This window comes from Canis lupus, chromosome 1 (assembly GCF_011100685.1).
Source record: "Canis lupus familiaris isolate Mischka breed German Shepherd chromosome 1, alternate assembly UU_Cfam_GSD_1.0, whole genome shotgun sequence".
Taxonomy (NCBI): domain Eukaryota; kingdom Metazoa; phylum Chordata; class Mammalia; order Carnivora; family Canidae; genus Canis; species Canis lupus.
Genome location: NC_049222.1, coordinates 111,810,173 through 111,824,898, shown reverse-complemented (window position 1 = coordinate 111,824,898; position 14,726 = coordinate 111,810,173). Strand labels below are relative to the sequence as shown.

Below are 14,726 nucleotides of genomic sequence, written 5' to 3'. Positions count from 1 at the left end.
TAATGTATTCATCCTTCAAACTCAGAAATCTGAGGAATGATTGCAAACCCCCCAGTTGGGAAATTGATCATACATGTGTTCTGAAGCTTGTCTTTTTACTCTGAGTATGCCTTAGTTAACTTAAAAGTCAAGTTCTGAATTATTTGTGCTATTCACAAAAGTTGACATCTACAATATATTCTGTCTTCATTGCATCTTTTTAAAAATCTCTCATCCTTTTTTTTTAAGATCTAAAAAGTGACTGAAACTGCAAAATAAAGACTATCATTTTATCCCTTCTTTGTCTAGTAGTAGTGGATACAATTTTATTTTGTAAAGATTCACGTGATCTGCTTGTTACAAACTTATTTTATTCTAAGACTGACTATTCGAGTATCAGCTAAGTATGTTTTGTCAATTGGAAAAAAAAAAACTCAACTTCACTGGCGCCAGAGAACTGCTTTATGCCTGCAAAATAAGAAACCATAACGCGGATTCTGCAAGTTGCAGTCCTCGAACTACCAAAGGGGAGATTTGCTAGAGGGTGGGGAAGGAGGTGGCTTACGGGGGCTGACATAGTTCTCCCTCCTCTTGGGGGCTCTGGGAACTGTAGTCCTCAACTCTGTCGGGAACCAAGGATCCGCTGCAGCGCTTGTTCCCCTTGGGGGCGTCTTGGGACATGTAGTTCCGGGGCGCCGCGGAGTCGGAGGCACTTCCGCCCCGGAAAAACAAGGCGGCCGCCATGTTTTCGGAAGTCCGGAGGTGAGTCAGGCTTGCACCCCACCCCCGACGCCTCGGAGCCCTCCCGGCCTGAGCGTGGGACTAGTCGCTACTTCGCCGGCCGTCTTAGAATGGAGAAGTCGCGGCCGCCGGCGAGGGCTGAGACACGGAGGGCAGACGCTCTCCTCCCCCTCTTACCAAGCGGCGCTGCTGCTCGCATCGGTACACTACCTGGCGACTTGTTCTTTGCGCCCTACGGTCTTCCTCCGCAAAGGAGCGAGCGAGCGGGAAAACACGGGAGGGTTGTGATTCGCAGGAAACGGGACGATACGTGTTCAAAGCTTAGAACGGTGGCGGCACGGGTAGCGGGGTGGCTCTTGCTATTGGGAACGCGAGTTCTGCCGCCCGCGCCCCTTGGCCTGGAAGCCCCAGCGGAGGGAGGGAGGGAGGGAGGCAGGGAGGCCGGGGCTCTGGGAGCAATGACTCGGCCCTGCGGTCGTCCTCCCGGACGCTGAGCTCTTCCCGAGCTTTACCCACCTCTCCGTCGGGAGGGCCCGAGGACCCCGCGCTCGCCCTGGCCATGGCCGCGGGGCCCCTTTCCTCACAGTCCCCGACTCGGGAAAGGAGAGGAAGGACGGACCCCCTGGTTCCTCCACCCGCCGCCCCGGGTGCCTCCCAGCCAGAGTACTTTCTTGGTCTGTCCTCTTCCGTTTTCAGTTCATTGGGTTTCCTTCCCTGAGTAAATTACTGCTGGGAAAATGTTGCAAGTGTTTGTTGCACCAATCTGCGGCATGTTTGATCTTGTTAACATGTGTCAGTGTGTGTATTCTAAATATACTTTCCTAAAAAAAATATTAATTTATTCATCAGAGACACAGAGGGAGAAGCGGGCCCCCTCCGGGGAACCTGATGCGAGCGAGACTCCATCCCGGGACCCCGGGATCACACCCTGAGCCAAAGGCAGACACTCAACTGCTGAGCCACCCAGGTGCCCTATATGTATTTGTTTTTAAATTGATCGCGTTGTATATTTCTTTTGCTCTCCTTTCTTCAGTTTTGTTTCTTTTTGTTTGCTCTCAACTGGTTTGGAATAAAAAACGGTTGTCTGTCCCAGATACTGAATTTAATCAGCGTGTGTTCTCATTCTGAGAAACGTAGAGTTTTAACACATACTTGATATCTGATGATGGCCCCTCACAACCACCACCTTTTTTAAACTGGAGGGCAAGAGGGCACCTTGCCCTCAGGGTGCTAAACCGCTGAGCCACCCAGGGATCCTCCAGGATGTATTTATTTTTAAAATATTTTAGAAGTGAAGTGAGGCAGGGGAGAGGGAGAGAAAGAATGTTAAGCATGGGGGCAGCCCCGGTGGCGCAGCGGTTTGGCGCCACCTGCAGCCCAGGGCGTGATCCTGGAGACCCGGGATCGAGTCCCACGTCGGGCTCCCTGCCTGGAGCCTACTTCTCCCTCTGCCTGTGTCTCTGCCTCTCTCTCTCTCTCTCTGTGTGTGTGTGTCGCTCATGAATAAATAAATAAAATATTAAAAAAAAAGAATGTTAAGCATGCTCTATGCCCAGTGCAGAGCCCAAGGTGGGGCTGGATCTCATGACCTTGAGATCACGACCTGAGCCAAAATCAAGAGTGGAATGCTTAACTGACTGAGCCATCCAGGCATCCCAGGAGTGTATTTATTTTTATTTACACTGTTCAGAACTGGTGTATATGAACTTAGCAATTATCTTTTGAATTAAGACTTCTCTGACATTTCTTCTGTTCTCTTTTCCTCATATTCCTTCTATTGGACAAATGTTGGAGCCTTTCAATCTATCTTCTGTCTTGATACTTTGTATCTTTATTTTTTACCTCCATGTTCATAGGATAAAAGGCTTTTTACCAATAATCGTTTTTTACTTCATGAAGTAAATTGGAAATGATGCTAATAACAGTGTGGATAAAATGTTATTAGGTGAGCAACAAATTCTTAAGAAATTTATTAATGTATGTACTTATTTATTTTTAGATAAGAAGGAATTTTAAGTCAGAATTAGGATTTTCAGAGAATAAAGATGATTTTCATAGGAGAGCATTAATACATATAGTCCAGATATCTTTCAGGTCTTTTTTGCTGTTGATGGAAAAGACATCTGCAGATAAGACTTTATGATGCAGACTATCATCTGCTTTTTTGCAGCTGCAAGAAAAAGGGACTCCTGGTTCTTTGAACTTTCCATCTACTCATTTAATCCGAGGAACAACCTTATGAGGTGGGTATGATTTGCAATTCTTATATTCATGTGCAGATGACCTCAATGAGGCACGGAGAGTTTTTTCTTTAACACCCCCTATGTTATATAGATGGTAAGTATCATTTCTAGGATTTAAACCTAGGTCTTTGGCTGTAGAACCCACTTAAAAAAAAAATCTACATGTTAACAGTGCTATTCATTTTCTATCATCCTCAGGATGAGAAATTCTTATAGTAGGGATACTGCATTTGGTTGTACAGTGAACTGTACAGTTGTTCACTGTCCAATGGCCCCAGGCTGACAGACTTAGTAGTTGCAATCTGCTCCATGCTCTGCTTACCGTGCTATATGTGGCTACATCTGCCTGGAAGTAGGAGAGCTATTGTATAATTTCTGCAAAGATCGACATGGGCTTGTGGCACCCCTGGCCTGCATCTCATGGCTTTCTTTGTCCTTTCCCAGTTATGCCTCCTCAGGATTCTGACCTTCCCCAGAAGGAGCAGGAGAAAATGACCAAGTTTCAGGTAAGGCATTCTTTTCTGTCTCCTCAGATATGATTTAATTTCTAAAAAATTAGGCACATCTTTTTCCTCTTCCTTGGAAAAGTTAGTGGAAAACAGATTTTGAGTACATGTTGTATGCCAGGCTATGTGTGTGCACGTGTGTTTTGTTTTATGTTTATTATGTCACAAAACAATCTTTTTTTTCCCCCACAAAACAATCTTTGAAAAAATAATACAAATTTGAAATAGACCAGAAAAATTTACACTTACAACTTGGCTTTCAAACCGCCTCTTTTCACTTTCCCATATGATTTTTTCACTTGCATTCTTAACTCTGTAATATTGGAACTGGCAGGATATATAGTTGAACCTCAAATAATGCAGGGGTTATTTGACCTCCTCCTCCACAGTTAAAAATCCATGTAGAACTTTGACTCCTTAGAGACTTGACCTTAGCCTACTATTGATCAGAAGCCTTATCAAGAACATAAACAGTTGGTTAACATAAATTTTGTATGTTCTACGTATCCTATGTTGTCTCTTATAATAAAGTAAACTAGAAAAGGGAAACTATTATTAAGAAAATAATAAGAGAGGATACATTTATAGTACTATAAAAAACCAATGGGCACCTTGGTGGCTCAGTCAGTTAAGTGTCTGTCTTTGGCATTGGTCATGATCCCAGGGTCCTGGGATCAAGTCCTGCATTAGATTCCCTTCTCAGTGGAGAGTCTGCTCCTCCCCCCTGCCTGTGTACTCTCTCTCTCAAATAAATAAATAAAATCTTTAAAAAAAAAAAAGTCTTCATATAAGATAGACCCATGCCATTCGAACCCTTGTTGTTCAAAGGTCATCTGTGTTTATATACATTAGAGAAAGGCTTAATAGCTCTTATAAAGATAGTAAGATGAGGAAAAACCAAGTTGGAATATGAGTAAAATGAAATATCAAAGCAAACTTATGATGAAAATAATGATCATTAATAAGTAAATGTGTGCAAATGTTAACAAAGGCTTTCTATTTATTTATTTCACTTAGATTTCCGAAAATTTTTTTAAAAAGGAGTTATGTCCTGTTTGGCCAGAGTCTAGAGATTCAGGAACACTTGTACTGTCTTGCATGAAAGGTGAATTGGGAAAACCTTTTGAGAGGGAAATCTGCCATTGTGCTTAGAAAATTTTGGAAGTGTTTATTCTATGACCTTATAGTTGCTACTTTTAGCCAAGGTCTCTGTAAAAGGATCTTTGCAGTGTTGATTACAATTAAAAATCTATAACTAATTATACATGATTTGGATTGATTAAAGATAAATCATGATTTCTAAGGAATGTTATATTCTGTGGTTGCAAAATGGAATGAAACACTCTAACAATAATAATTGTTTGGATTTATTGAGCAATTTGCTCACATGCCGGGCACCATTCTATGAGCTTTATACATACTTATCTAATGTTTTCAAACACCTTGTGGTTTAGACATCATTAAAGAGAAGAGAAAATTGAGATAGTGGGAAGTTAAGGAATTTCCCCAGGGTCCTAGAATTAAAACTTTGAAATTTGCAAAAAAAAAAAAAAAAGAAAAGAAATTTGACCTCAATGCCTTCACCAGCTGTGAATGCTGCAGGTGGATACAACATATACATTGAAACAACAGAAGAGCTGTGTGTCTGTCCTGGAGGGCTATTGAAGGCCTGTGAATATTGCAAACATTAAAAACTGACAGAATCCAAGCTTTGTTGGGTGGTTGGGAGGGGACATTGATGGGGGACAACTGCCGGGCTAAAATCTGCCTGGGTTCCCTTCTAGGTTGAAAACAATTTTTTGGTAATCCTCTTTGGAGATTATGGGATTGAGGTTGTGTGTGTTTGATGTTGTAGGAGGTAGTGACGTTCAAGGACGTGGCTGTGGTCTTTACCATAGAGGAGCTGGGGCTGCTAGACTCCACCCAGAGGAAGCTGTACCGAGATGTGATGGTGGAGAATTTCAAGAACTTGGTCTCAGTGGGTGAGAACAGGAGCCCTATGACACCCCCTTGAGAGTCGGTGTCCTTAGTTGTTGAAAGCTCTGGACCTTTTGAATTGGTTCCCTAACCCTGAAGACACAAGTTTTTCTAATCCCTGGGACTGCAATCTTGGTCTTTCTGCTGAGGCAAAATTCTGTTCAGGGGTGATTTTTCCCCGAGGTGACATTTGGCAATGTCTGGAGACAGTTTGGATTGTTACAAGTTGGGGGGCGGGGGGGTTTGCCACGGGCACCTTGTGGCTACCAATGCTGCTAAACCTCCTACAGGGATCCCTGGGTGGCGCAGCGGTTTGGCGCCTGCCTTTGGCCCAGGGCGTGATCCTGGAGACCCGGGATCAAGTCCCATGTCGGGCTCCCGGTGTATGGAGCCTGCTTCTCCCTCTGCCTATGTCTCTGCCTCTCTCTCTGTGTGTGTGTGTGTGTGTGTGTGTGTGTGTGACTATCATAAATAAATAAAAAAATTAAAAAAAAAATAAACCTCCTACAATGCACAGTACAACCCCCATGACAAAGAATTAGTTGGTCTAAAATATGAGTAGTGCCTCAGTTGAGAAACCCTGTTTAAATTAATTATAAGTGGGAAACATAAATTATAAACGGGCTTCTATACTGTGTCTTTTAAATACTTTTTAAAGTTTTGGTCATGACCCACTAGTGCATCATGGAATTAATTTAGTATCTTGTGCTGGCATTTTTTTTTAAATGAAATAGGATAAAATGAAATAAGGATAGAAACTATTAGAGTTCCTTATCAAGACCTACTCACATTGTAGCAAAACTGACTATTTGCAGTAAGTGCTGTGAGAGTGTGGGAAATAGGATGAGAACAGACATTGGCTAAATCTAATTTTATCTCCATCTAGCCATGACCTAGGTCATGACCTAAATTTATTTATTACAGTTCATGATCAGAAAAGTCCCTAAAATATCACTAGAGATTCTGAGGATTGTAGAACTTGGACAAAAATACACTTTAGCTGTGTGTTTACCTTAAAAATGTATACCTTTTCATAGGACATCTTCCCTTCAAGCCAGATATGGTATCCCAGTTGGAGGCAGAAGAAAAGCGTTGGATGATGGAAAGAGAAACCCAAAGAAATGGGTATTCCAGTGAGGACCACGTGACTGTTCCTTCAGGTACCAGCTAATCTGCTTCTCACCACGTCCATGGTTACCACCCTTGTCCAAGTACTATCCTCTCTTTCCTGGACTGTGACAGCAGCCTCCATGTTGGTCTCCCTGCCTCCTCCCTTGCATTCCTGTTGTCTGTTGTCCACATGGTACCAGTGATTCTTTAGAAAGCAAGTGAAGTCATGCCATTCCCATGCTGAAAACCCTCCAAAAACTTCCCATTTCACTCAGAGTCCTCCCTGTGGCCTGCAAGACCCTACCCAATCTAAATTCCTCACCAGGTTCACCTTTGATCAACCTTGGTTTTATCCTGGTTCAGATCATTCCTTGCATCCTGGCTCCCCTGGAGTGTTCTCCCTGCTGTTTCAGGGCCTTTGACTAGCTGCCCCTCTGCCTAGGCATAGAATCCGCAGCCACTCTCTTATTAATAAGGTCTTTGCTCGGATTTCATCTGTCTGCATCAGCTAGGTCTTCTGTGTCTGCCATTTAAGACATCATCCTCTCCCCGTTCTCCATCCTCTCACCTTGCCTTATTTTGTGTCTAAGTACTGATCAGCTCCTGACCTACTAACACATTTTTATTTACTTGTTCACCATCTGTCTTTCCATGAAGTAGGAATCTTGGCAGTTTCATTTGTTGTGTCTACTCAAAGCCTCAGATGGTCCTTCTGCATAGGAGGTGATCCTGTGCACTTGTTAAATGAATAGGTTATTTAAATAGTTACTGTCCTTGTAGAAGTGAATTGTGATACCAGCCTTTTCCGAATGGGAGGAATGCCTGGTCCATGTCCCAAGCCTGCTGATTTCCTTCCCACCTCGCCTTTCACTGCCCCCCTCCTTTCTCCTGTCTGCCCTGTCTTCATTTTTTTACCTCACTTCTCCATGTCCTTTCCTTTCTCTTGAAATTTATATATTTCTCAGTTCTACGATTTTGAAATTAAAAATTCAATATTCCCAGAGCAAGCAAATTTGTGTGCTCTCCTTTCTGCTTGAAAGATGAAGTGGAGGGATCCCTGGATGGCTCAGCGGTTTCGCGCCTGCCTTTGGCCCAGGGCGCGATCCTGGAGACCCGGGATCGAATCCCACGTCGAGCTCCTGGTGCATGGAGCCTGCTTCTCCCTCTGCCTATGTCTCTGCCTCTCTCTCTCTCTCTCTCTCTGTGTGTGACTATCATAAAAAAAAAAGAAAGAAAGAAAGATGAAGTGGAGAAGCTTGTCTGCAAATGTGATAAAATAGGTGATGAGTTCTGTGAGTAATAGATGGATGTGCCCCTTCTTTTCTCCTTTCCCTATTTATGTCACTTCATTTTTGATATGTTCAAGATGTTAGATACTTCACTGGTTCTTACTAAGTTTCACTAAGTGCAGATTTAACCAGGAATGATGACCCTAGTAATTACTGTCATTTCTCAGTTTTGCACAATAGTGTAGGAGAAAAGCCACAAGCCTAGGTGAGCTCACAGGGAGAAGAAATGAGAACCAAGCACTGGGCCCTGGGTCCTTCCTACAGTAAGAGGTCAGGGAGAGGAGGAAGATCTCTCTTTTAATAAATCTTGTAGCATTTTCTGCCACCTTTTCTCAAAGTTTTTTTCTTTTTTTTTTTTTTTTTAAGATTTTATTTATTTATTCATGAGAGACAGAGGCAGAGACATAGGCAGAGGAGAGGCAAGCTCCCTGCAGGGAGCCTAATGCAGGACTTGATCCCAGGACCACAGGATCATGACCTAGGCTAAAGGCAGATGCTCAACCACTTAGTCACCCAGGTGCCTCTCTCAAAGGTTTTTGATGTCTTCAACATCAGCATCATGCCACACATTCAAAAATTGTCCTAAAATGTTCTTTGTAGGTCACAAGAGGCCAAATTAAAGGGCTTATCTTTTGTAAAGATTCTTAAAAACAAAAAGCTTACAGATACTAAAGACCAGCAGACATCACATCTCTATTATTCCTAGAGATGGCTGATAGATTTAGAGCACATTAGTGTGACCAGTGGATTGTTCTGGAACATTCTGGAACATTCCGATGAATGTCTAATGTCTCATTTCTAAGACATCTTTGAATATGTAAATATTTATACTGATTAACCTTAGAAGATAAAAGCTGTTCACAGTGGAATGCTGTGAACTAACTAAACTATGAGAAATTACTGATGCCAGTATGCCAGGCATTTCAGCTCATCAGCTCTCCTGAAACAAGCTCAGGTTGGCTATTTAAAGTGGAAACTGCCTCGTTCATACAGCCAGCTTTGCACTTAACCACCCTCGCCTCTCTCTAACGCCTAAATAATCATAAAACCTATATATGGTGGTTGTTTAGTGGTTTCAAATTGAACATATCCAAACATCAAAAGACACTGATGTACTTGTGGAGACGAGGAGGGTCCTTGTTAGGAAATAAAATTATAGACTTTCTAAAGTTTTCCGGTGCAGGTTGCATCCTGGTGGTATTAACTAGCTGATAAGAAGCTTTTTACATGCTGTAGTGAGTTCTGATACCAAACAACCTGAAGTTGGCTTCACCAAACACCGACTTCCCAGAGTAAGGGCATAGTCCTCCACAAGACTGCCCACCAAGACGCCAGACACCAGCTGGGCTTTCCAGGGCCACTGTCACTTCTAACTTAATTGGCATTCATTAGAATGACAATTCAGGAAAGCTCTACACTTAAAATTATAATTGTATTATAGCAAAAAGAAAACAAATTTGCTAGGGCACCTGGGTGGCTTAGTGATTGAGTGTCTGCCTTTGGCTCAGGTCGTGATCCCAGGGTCCTGGGATCAAGTCCTGCACCAGGTTCCCTGCTTCTCGAAACTTTACCTATGTCTCAGCCTCTCTCTCTGTGTCTCTCATGAATAAGTAAATAAAATCTTAAAATTATATATATATATATCTGCCATTATTCTTTTTGTATATTTTTTTTTATTGGACTGCGATTTGCCAACATGTATAATACCCAGTGCTCATCCATCAAGTGCCCCACTCAGTGCCTATCACCCAGTCACCCTGTCCCACCTCCCCTTCCACTACCCCTTGTTCGTTTTCTTTTTTTTTTTTTTAAGATTTTATTTATTTATTCATGAGAATACACAGAGAGGAGAGAGAGAGAGGCAGAGATGCAGGCAGAGGGAGAAGCAGGCTCCATGCAGGGAGCCCAACGCGGGACTCGATCCAGGGTCTCCAGGATCACACCCTGGGCCGAAGGCGGCGCTAAACCGCTGAGCCACCAGGGCTGCCCCCTTGTTCGTTTTCCAGAGTTAGGAGTCTCTCATGTTCTGTCACCCTCTCTGATATTTCCCACTCATTTTCTCTCCTTTCCCTTTTAATCCTTTTCACTATTTTTTATATTCCCTGTATGAATGAAACAGAATGTTTGTTCTTCTCCGATTGACTTACTTTTTTTTTTTTTTTAAAGATTTTAGTTTTAAGTAGTCTCTATACCCATGTGGGGCTCCAGCTCAACCCCATGATCAAAAGTCACATGCTCTACTGACTGAGCCAGCCAGGTGCCCCAAAAAGAATACAAATCAGAACCAACAAAAGGGAAAGATGCATAGGGTGGGCCTGGTTGCCTCCCATCTCCCTCTCAGGAACCTTAATTTAATGCAATCTAAAGTCTCTTTTGCCATGTACATATTCACAGGTTCCAGGGATTAGGGCATGGACATCTTTAGGGGGCCATTTGACTAGCCTACCATACCTAGAAATGTGTACACACCTATTGAGACTTTTTCAGCTTATGTTATTAGAATGTAACTTTACATTTAAGGAAATTAATTATTAAGGACTTGGTACTGCCTCCCTCCCTAACATTTTAAGCCAGTGGCTTCCATTTATTTTTAGCCATGATCCTCAATCAAATATTTTATATCTTGACCCAGCATGAATATAATGTTATGTGTGTATGTGTGTGTCTATAGCTAAAACAAGCATTTCATATAGTGGTGTCCTTACTGCTTGTGATATACTTCTCATCTTCTTATTCTAGTTCTATCTTCTCTCTTTTTTTTTTTTTTTTTTATCTTCTCTTTTCTTTTTTCTTTTCTTTTCTTTTTTTTTCCTTTCTTTTCCTTTCTTTTCTCTTTTCCTTTCTTTTCTCTTCTTTCCTTTTCTTTTCTTTTCTTTTCTTTTCTTTTCTTTTCTTTTCTTTTCTTTTCTTTTCTTTTCTTTTCTTTTCTTTCTTCTTTTCTTTTCCCTTCCCCTTCCCCTTCCCCTTGTCCAATTTGTGAAATTGGTTCCATAGTTCATTAATGCATCCCAACAATTTCAAAAATTCTATTAGAGATAATGTAATGAAGAAAACAAAGCACATGTTTTCTTTGTGACTATTTCATTCTAATGGGTCTAAAAAGATAAGAACTAGTTAGGAAGTATGCAGTAAGTCGAGTAATATGTGCTGTAGGGAAAAGTAAAGCAGGTAAGCCAAATGTAGAGACTCAAAGGTGTATGGGAGTGGGGAGGAATTATTTTATATCAGGTGGTAACGAAGGCATTTTAGTGGGGACCTGGAGGGAATGAACGAAAAAGCAAGCTGTGCAACTTTCTGGGAGAAAGCCTTCCACACCAGCTTAACTCTCCTCTTCCTTTTCAGGGTGCCCTTGAGAGTCTCCACTGTGTTCTGTTTCTTTCCTTCTCCCAGGTCCTTTCTTGGTCATACAAGATTTGTTTTCCCTTTTCCATTTCTTTTTTAGAGCCCTGAATGACTAGCAGGTTTAGAACAATGAGTGTTAGTATTCCACTCACTTCCCAAATTTACTCTTGGGAGATGATTCCTGCCAGGACCTAAAATATCATTTAATGCCTACAATCTCAGCTTTTATAGGCTACCTGGGTAGAATCCCTCTTGTCATAAGCCTACTAAGGAACAGGTTAGTAGGCTTTTAATGGATGTTATTGTAAGATGGAGTGTGGATTGTCTCTGTGGCCTATAGTCATTTGATTTTAAACTTATAACTCTCAAACCATCAAATTTATGGTTCTAAATGGGTCACACTTATACTTAGTAGATAAGAGTCTGTTGACCCCATTCTTTGCTTCTACTTCCATAGAAAAACATAAGAGGATAAATGATACTATACAGACATGACCCCCTATCCCCCAAACCCCACTCTGTTCTTTGCTTCCACTAGCATGGAAAAACATAAAAGGATAAATAATATTGTACTGACATAACCCTCCCCCCTGACCCTCAGACATGAGGCTTTATGCTATGGCTTAGATGTGAAATCCTGATATTTCTGTACCTAAGCATTTACTTGCCTTCATCTCTGAATATTGCTTTTTCTTATAGGCAGCAAGAATCAAAATGAGATGGAGACACTTCGAAAAGTTGCATTAAAATTCCTTTCAAATGAAGAACTATCCTGCTGGCAAATCTGGAAACAAGTGGCAAGTAATTTAACCAGGTGTCTTCAGAGAAAGCGCTCCCAGTTACAACAAGGCAATTCTATTCAGGTTTCTGAAAATGAAAATAGTGTAATGAATCATAAAGGAAATGGCTCCGCTTACACTGCAAATCAAGAGTTGTCCATTTCAAGAACCCAGGACTCTTCTGGGAATACATACTTTCACGAGTCACAGAATCAGAGTAAAGGTCAGCAAGTTAATACGAAAAATAACCAGCATATATCTGAAGCCTTCATGAAGAAATCACCACTTAATGATCATATTAACATTGACACAGAACAGAAACCTTACATTTTCAACAAATGTGGCAAAAGCATTAGTGATAGCTTTAATCAGCGTATACCTCCGAGACAAGAATTTCATCCATGTCGTGAGTGTGGAAAGGGTGTCAATTATAGCTCGGTGCTTCTACTTCATCAGAATGTTCACACAAGAGAGAAATGCTCTAGTCAGAGCTCACATTTGCAGACGCATCAGAGAATTCGCCCAAGAGAGAAACTCAATAAGTACCATGAATCTGGTGATTGCTTCAAGAAGAGCACTTTTCATCCTCATCAATCTCACCATACAGGAGAGAAGTCCTATAGATGTGACAGTTGTGGCAAGGGATTCAGTAGCAGCACAGGACTTATCATTCATTACAGGACTCACACTGGAGAGAAACCTTATAAATGTGAGGAGTGTGGTAAATGCTTTAGTCAAAGTTCAAATTTTCAGTGCCATCAGAGAGTCCACACTGAAGAAAAACCGTATAAATGTGAAGAGTGTGGTAAGGGCTTCGGTTGGAGTGTTAATCTCCGTGTTCATCAGAGGGTTCACAGGGGTGAGAAACCCTATAAATGTGAGGAGTGTGGTAAGGGCTTCACCCAGGCTGCACATTATCACATACATCAGAGGGTCCACACTGGGGAGAAACCTTACAAATGTGATGTCTGTGGTAAGGGCTTTAGTCACAATTCGCCATTAATATGCCATCGGAGAGTCCACACTGGAGAGAAACCGTACAAATGTGAGGCATGTGGGAAAGGGTTTACCCGTAATACAGATCTTCATATCCACTTCCGAGTTCACACAGGAGAGAAACCCTACAAGTGTAAGGAGTGTGGGAAGGGCTTCAGTCAGGCTTCTAATCTTCAGGTCCATCAGAATGTCCACACTGGGGAGAAGCGATTCAAATGTGAAACGTGTGGGAAGGGCTTCAGTCAGTCATCAAAGCTTCAAACCCATCAGAGAGTCCACACTGGAGAGAAGCCATACAAATGTGATGTGTGTGGTAAGGACTTCAGTTATAGTTCAAATCTTAAGCTGCACCAAGTAATTCACACTGGAGAAAAACCATATAAATGTGAGGAGTGCGGGAAGGGTTTCAGCTGGCGATCAAATCTTCATGCTCATCAGAGAGTCCACTCTGGAGAGAAACCCTATAAATGTGAGGAATGTGATAAGAGCTTCAGTCAGGCTATAGATTTTCGGGTACATCAGAGAGTCCACACTGGAGAGAAACCATACAAATGTGATGTATGTGGTAAGGGCTTTAGTCAGTCCTCTGGTCTTCAGTCCCATCAGAGAGTCCACACTGGGGAGAAACCCTACAAATGTGATGTCTGTGGAAAGGGTTTCAGATATAGTTCACAATTTATATACCATCAGAGAGGCCACACTGGAGAAAAACCTTACAAATGTGAGGAGTGTGGGAAAGGCTTTGGAAGGAGCTTGAACCTTCGCCATCATCAGAGGGTCCACACAGGAGAGAAACCCCATAGATGTGAGGAATGTGGTAAGGCCTTCAGTCTCCCCTCAAATCTTAGGGTCCATTTGAGTGTTCACATTAGGGAAAAACTATTTAAGTGTGAAGAGTGTGGTAAGGGCTTCAGTCACAGTTTACGTCTTCAAGCCCATCAGAGAGTCCACACTGGAGAAAAACCATACAAATGTGATATATGTGGTAAGGACTTCAATCACCATTCACGTCTTAAATACCATCAGAAAGTCCACACTGGCAGGAATCGTTAAAAGTGAAGAATGTTAATGCTTCGGTCAGGATGCACATCATCATGTGTTTGGAGAGTCCATGCTGGTAATAAACCATCAAGTATTGAGAGTGGAAAGGGATTCCTCAGCTCTTTCTAACAAATCCGTTAAAATGATAACATGGGACCATAATAACAGGAATAGAACTAAAATTCGGGAGGAATGGCTTGCAACTCTTGCCGAGATCCAAGTGATATAAATGGTCTTTAAAACTGAACATATGCCTAAAGATAATGTGTGAAAAGGATATTTGCCAAATACTAGCTAGTTTTGGGGGGGGGGGCGGTCAGGGAGGCTTTTGGATAATTTTCCCTTTAATTTACATTTTATACTTATTTATAGTAGCTGTTATTTTTACTAGAGCTATCAAGCTGTGAAAAATGAATAAAATTACTGACTAAAGTTTCCTGACCAAGAACTCATGATTGCTTTATTTCATATGGTATATTAGATTACAATTAAGGAATAGAACCCCAGTGATGAATCTTTGATCTTCAGAAGTAAATTTATATCTGCTGCAGATGTATATAAAAGAATGGTCATTGCCTCATTGTTTACAATAGCAAATAATTGGATTGCCAAAGTATTTTATGATTTAATTCAGTGGAACGCTAGCTAGACATCAAATAGGAGAAGGTAAATTTGTAGTTAAGGATGTTGGAAGATGTCCAGAATATATTAACCTGAAAAAAC

General features: G+C 41.7%; 1 protein-coding gene across 5 annotated transcripts; it reads left to right on the top strand.

Annotated features, from left to right (window-relative positions):
- The first annotated feature begins 722 nt into the window (after positions 1-722).
- ZNF227 (zinc finger protein 227) lies at positions 723-14,451 on the top strand. Of its 5 annotated transcripts, XM_038528649.1 has the most exons (7): positions 750-921; positions 2,891-2,963; positions 3,408-3,469; positions 4,487-4,574; positions 5,325-5,451; positions 6,484-6,606; positions 11,887-14,451. In XM_038528649.1, the coding sequence occupies exons 5-7, from the start codon at positions 5,418-5,420 to the stop codon at positions 14,013-14,015; spliced, it is 2,286 nt and encodes a 761-aa protein (XP_038384577.1). In that variant the 5' UTR covers positions 750-921; positions 2,891-2,963; positions 3,408-3,469; positions 4,487-4,574; positions 5,325-5,417; the 3' UTR covers positions 14,016-14,451. The 5 variants fall into 5 exon arrangements, with proteins under 5 accessions (XP_038384576.1, XP_038384577.1, XP_038384575.1 ...); XM_038528648.1 differs by lacking the exons at positions 750-921; positions 4,487-4,574 and adding an exon at positions 723-741; XM_038528647.1 differs by lacking the exon at positions 4,487-4,574.
- Positions 14,452-14,726: the final 275 nt, after the last annotated feature.

Bases quoted from the DNA above. Each gene is read 5' to 3' on its own strand.
- ZNF227 (XM_038528648.1), top strand. From the start codon at position 3,410: ATGCCTCCTCAGGATTCTGACCTTCCCCAGAAGGAGCAGGAGAAAATG. The intron at 3,470-5,324 runs GTAAGGCATTCT...TTGATGTTGTAG, and splicing joins AGAAAATGACCAAGTTTCAG to GAGGTAGTGACGTTCAAGGA. The intron at 5,452-6,483 runs GTGAGAACAGGA...ACCTTTTCATAG, and splicing joins CAAGAACTTGGTCTCAGTGG to GACATCTTCCCTTCAAGCCA.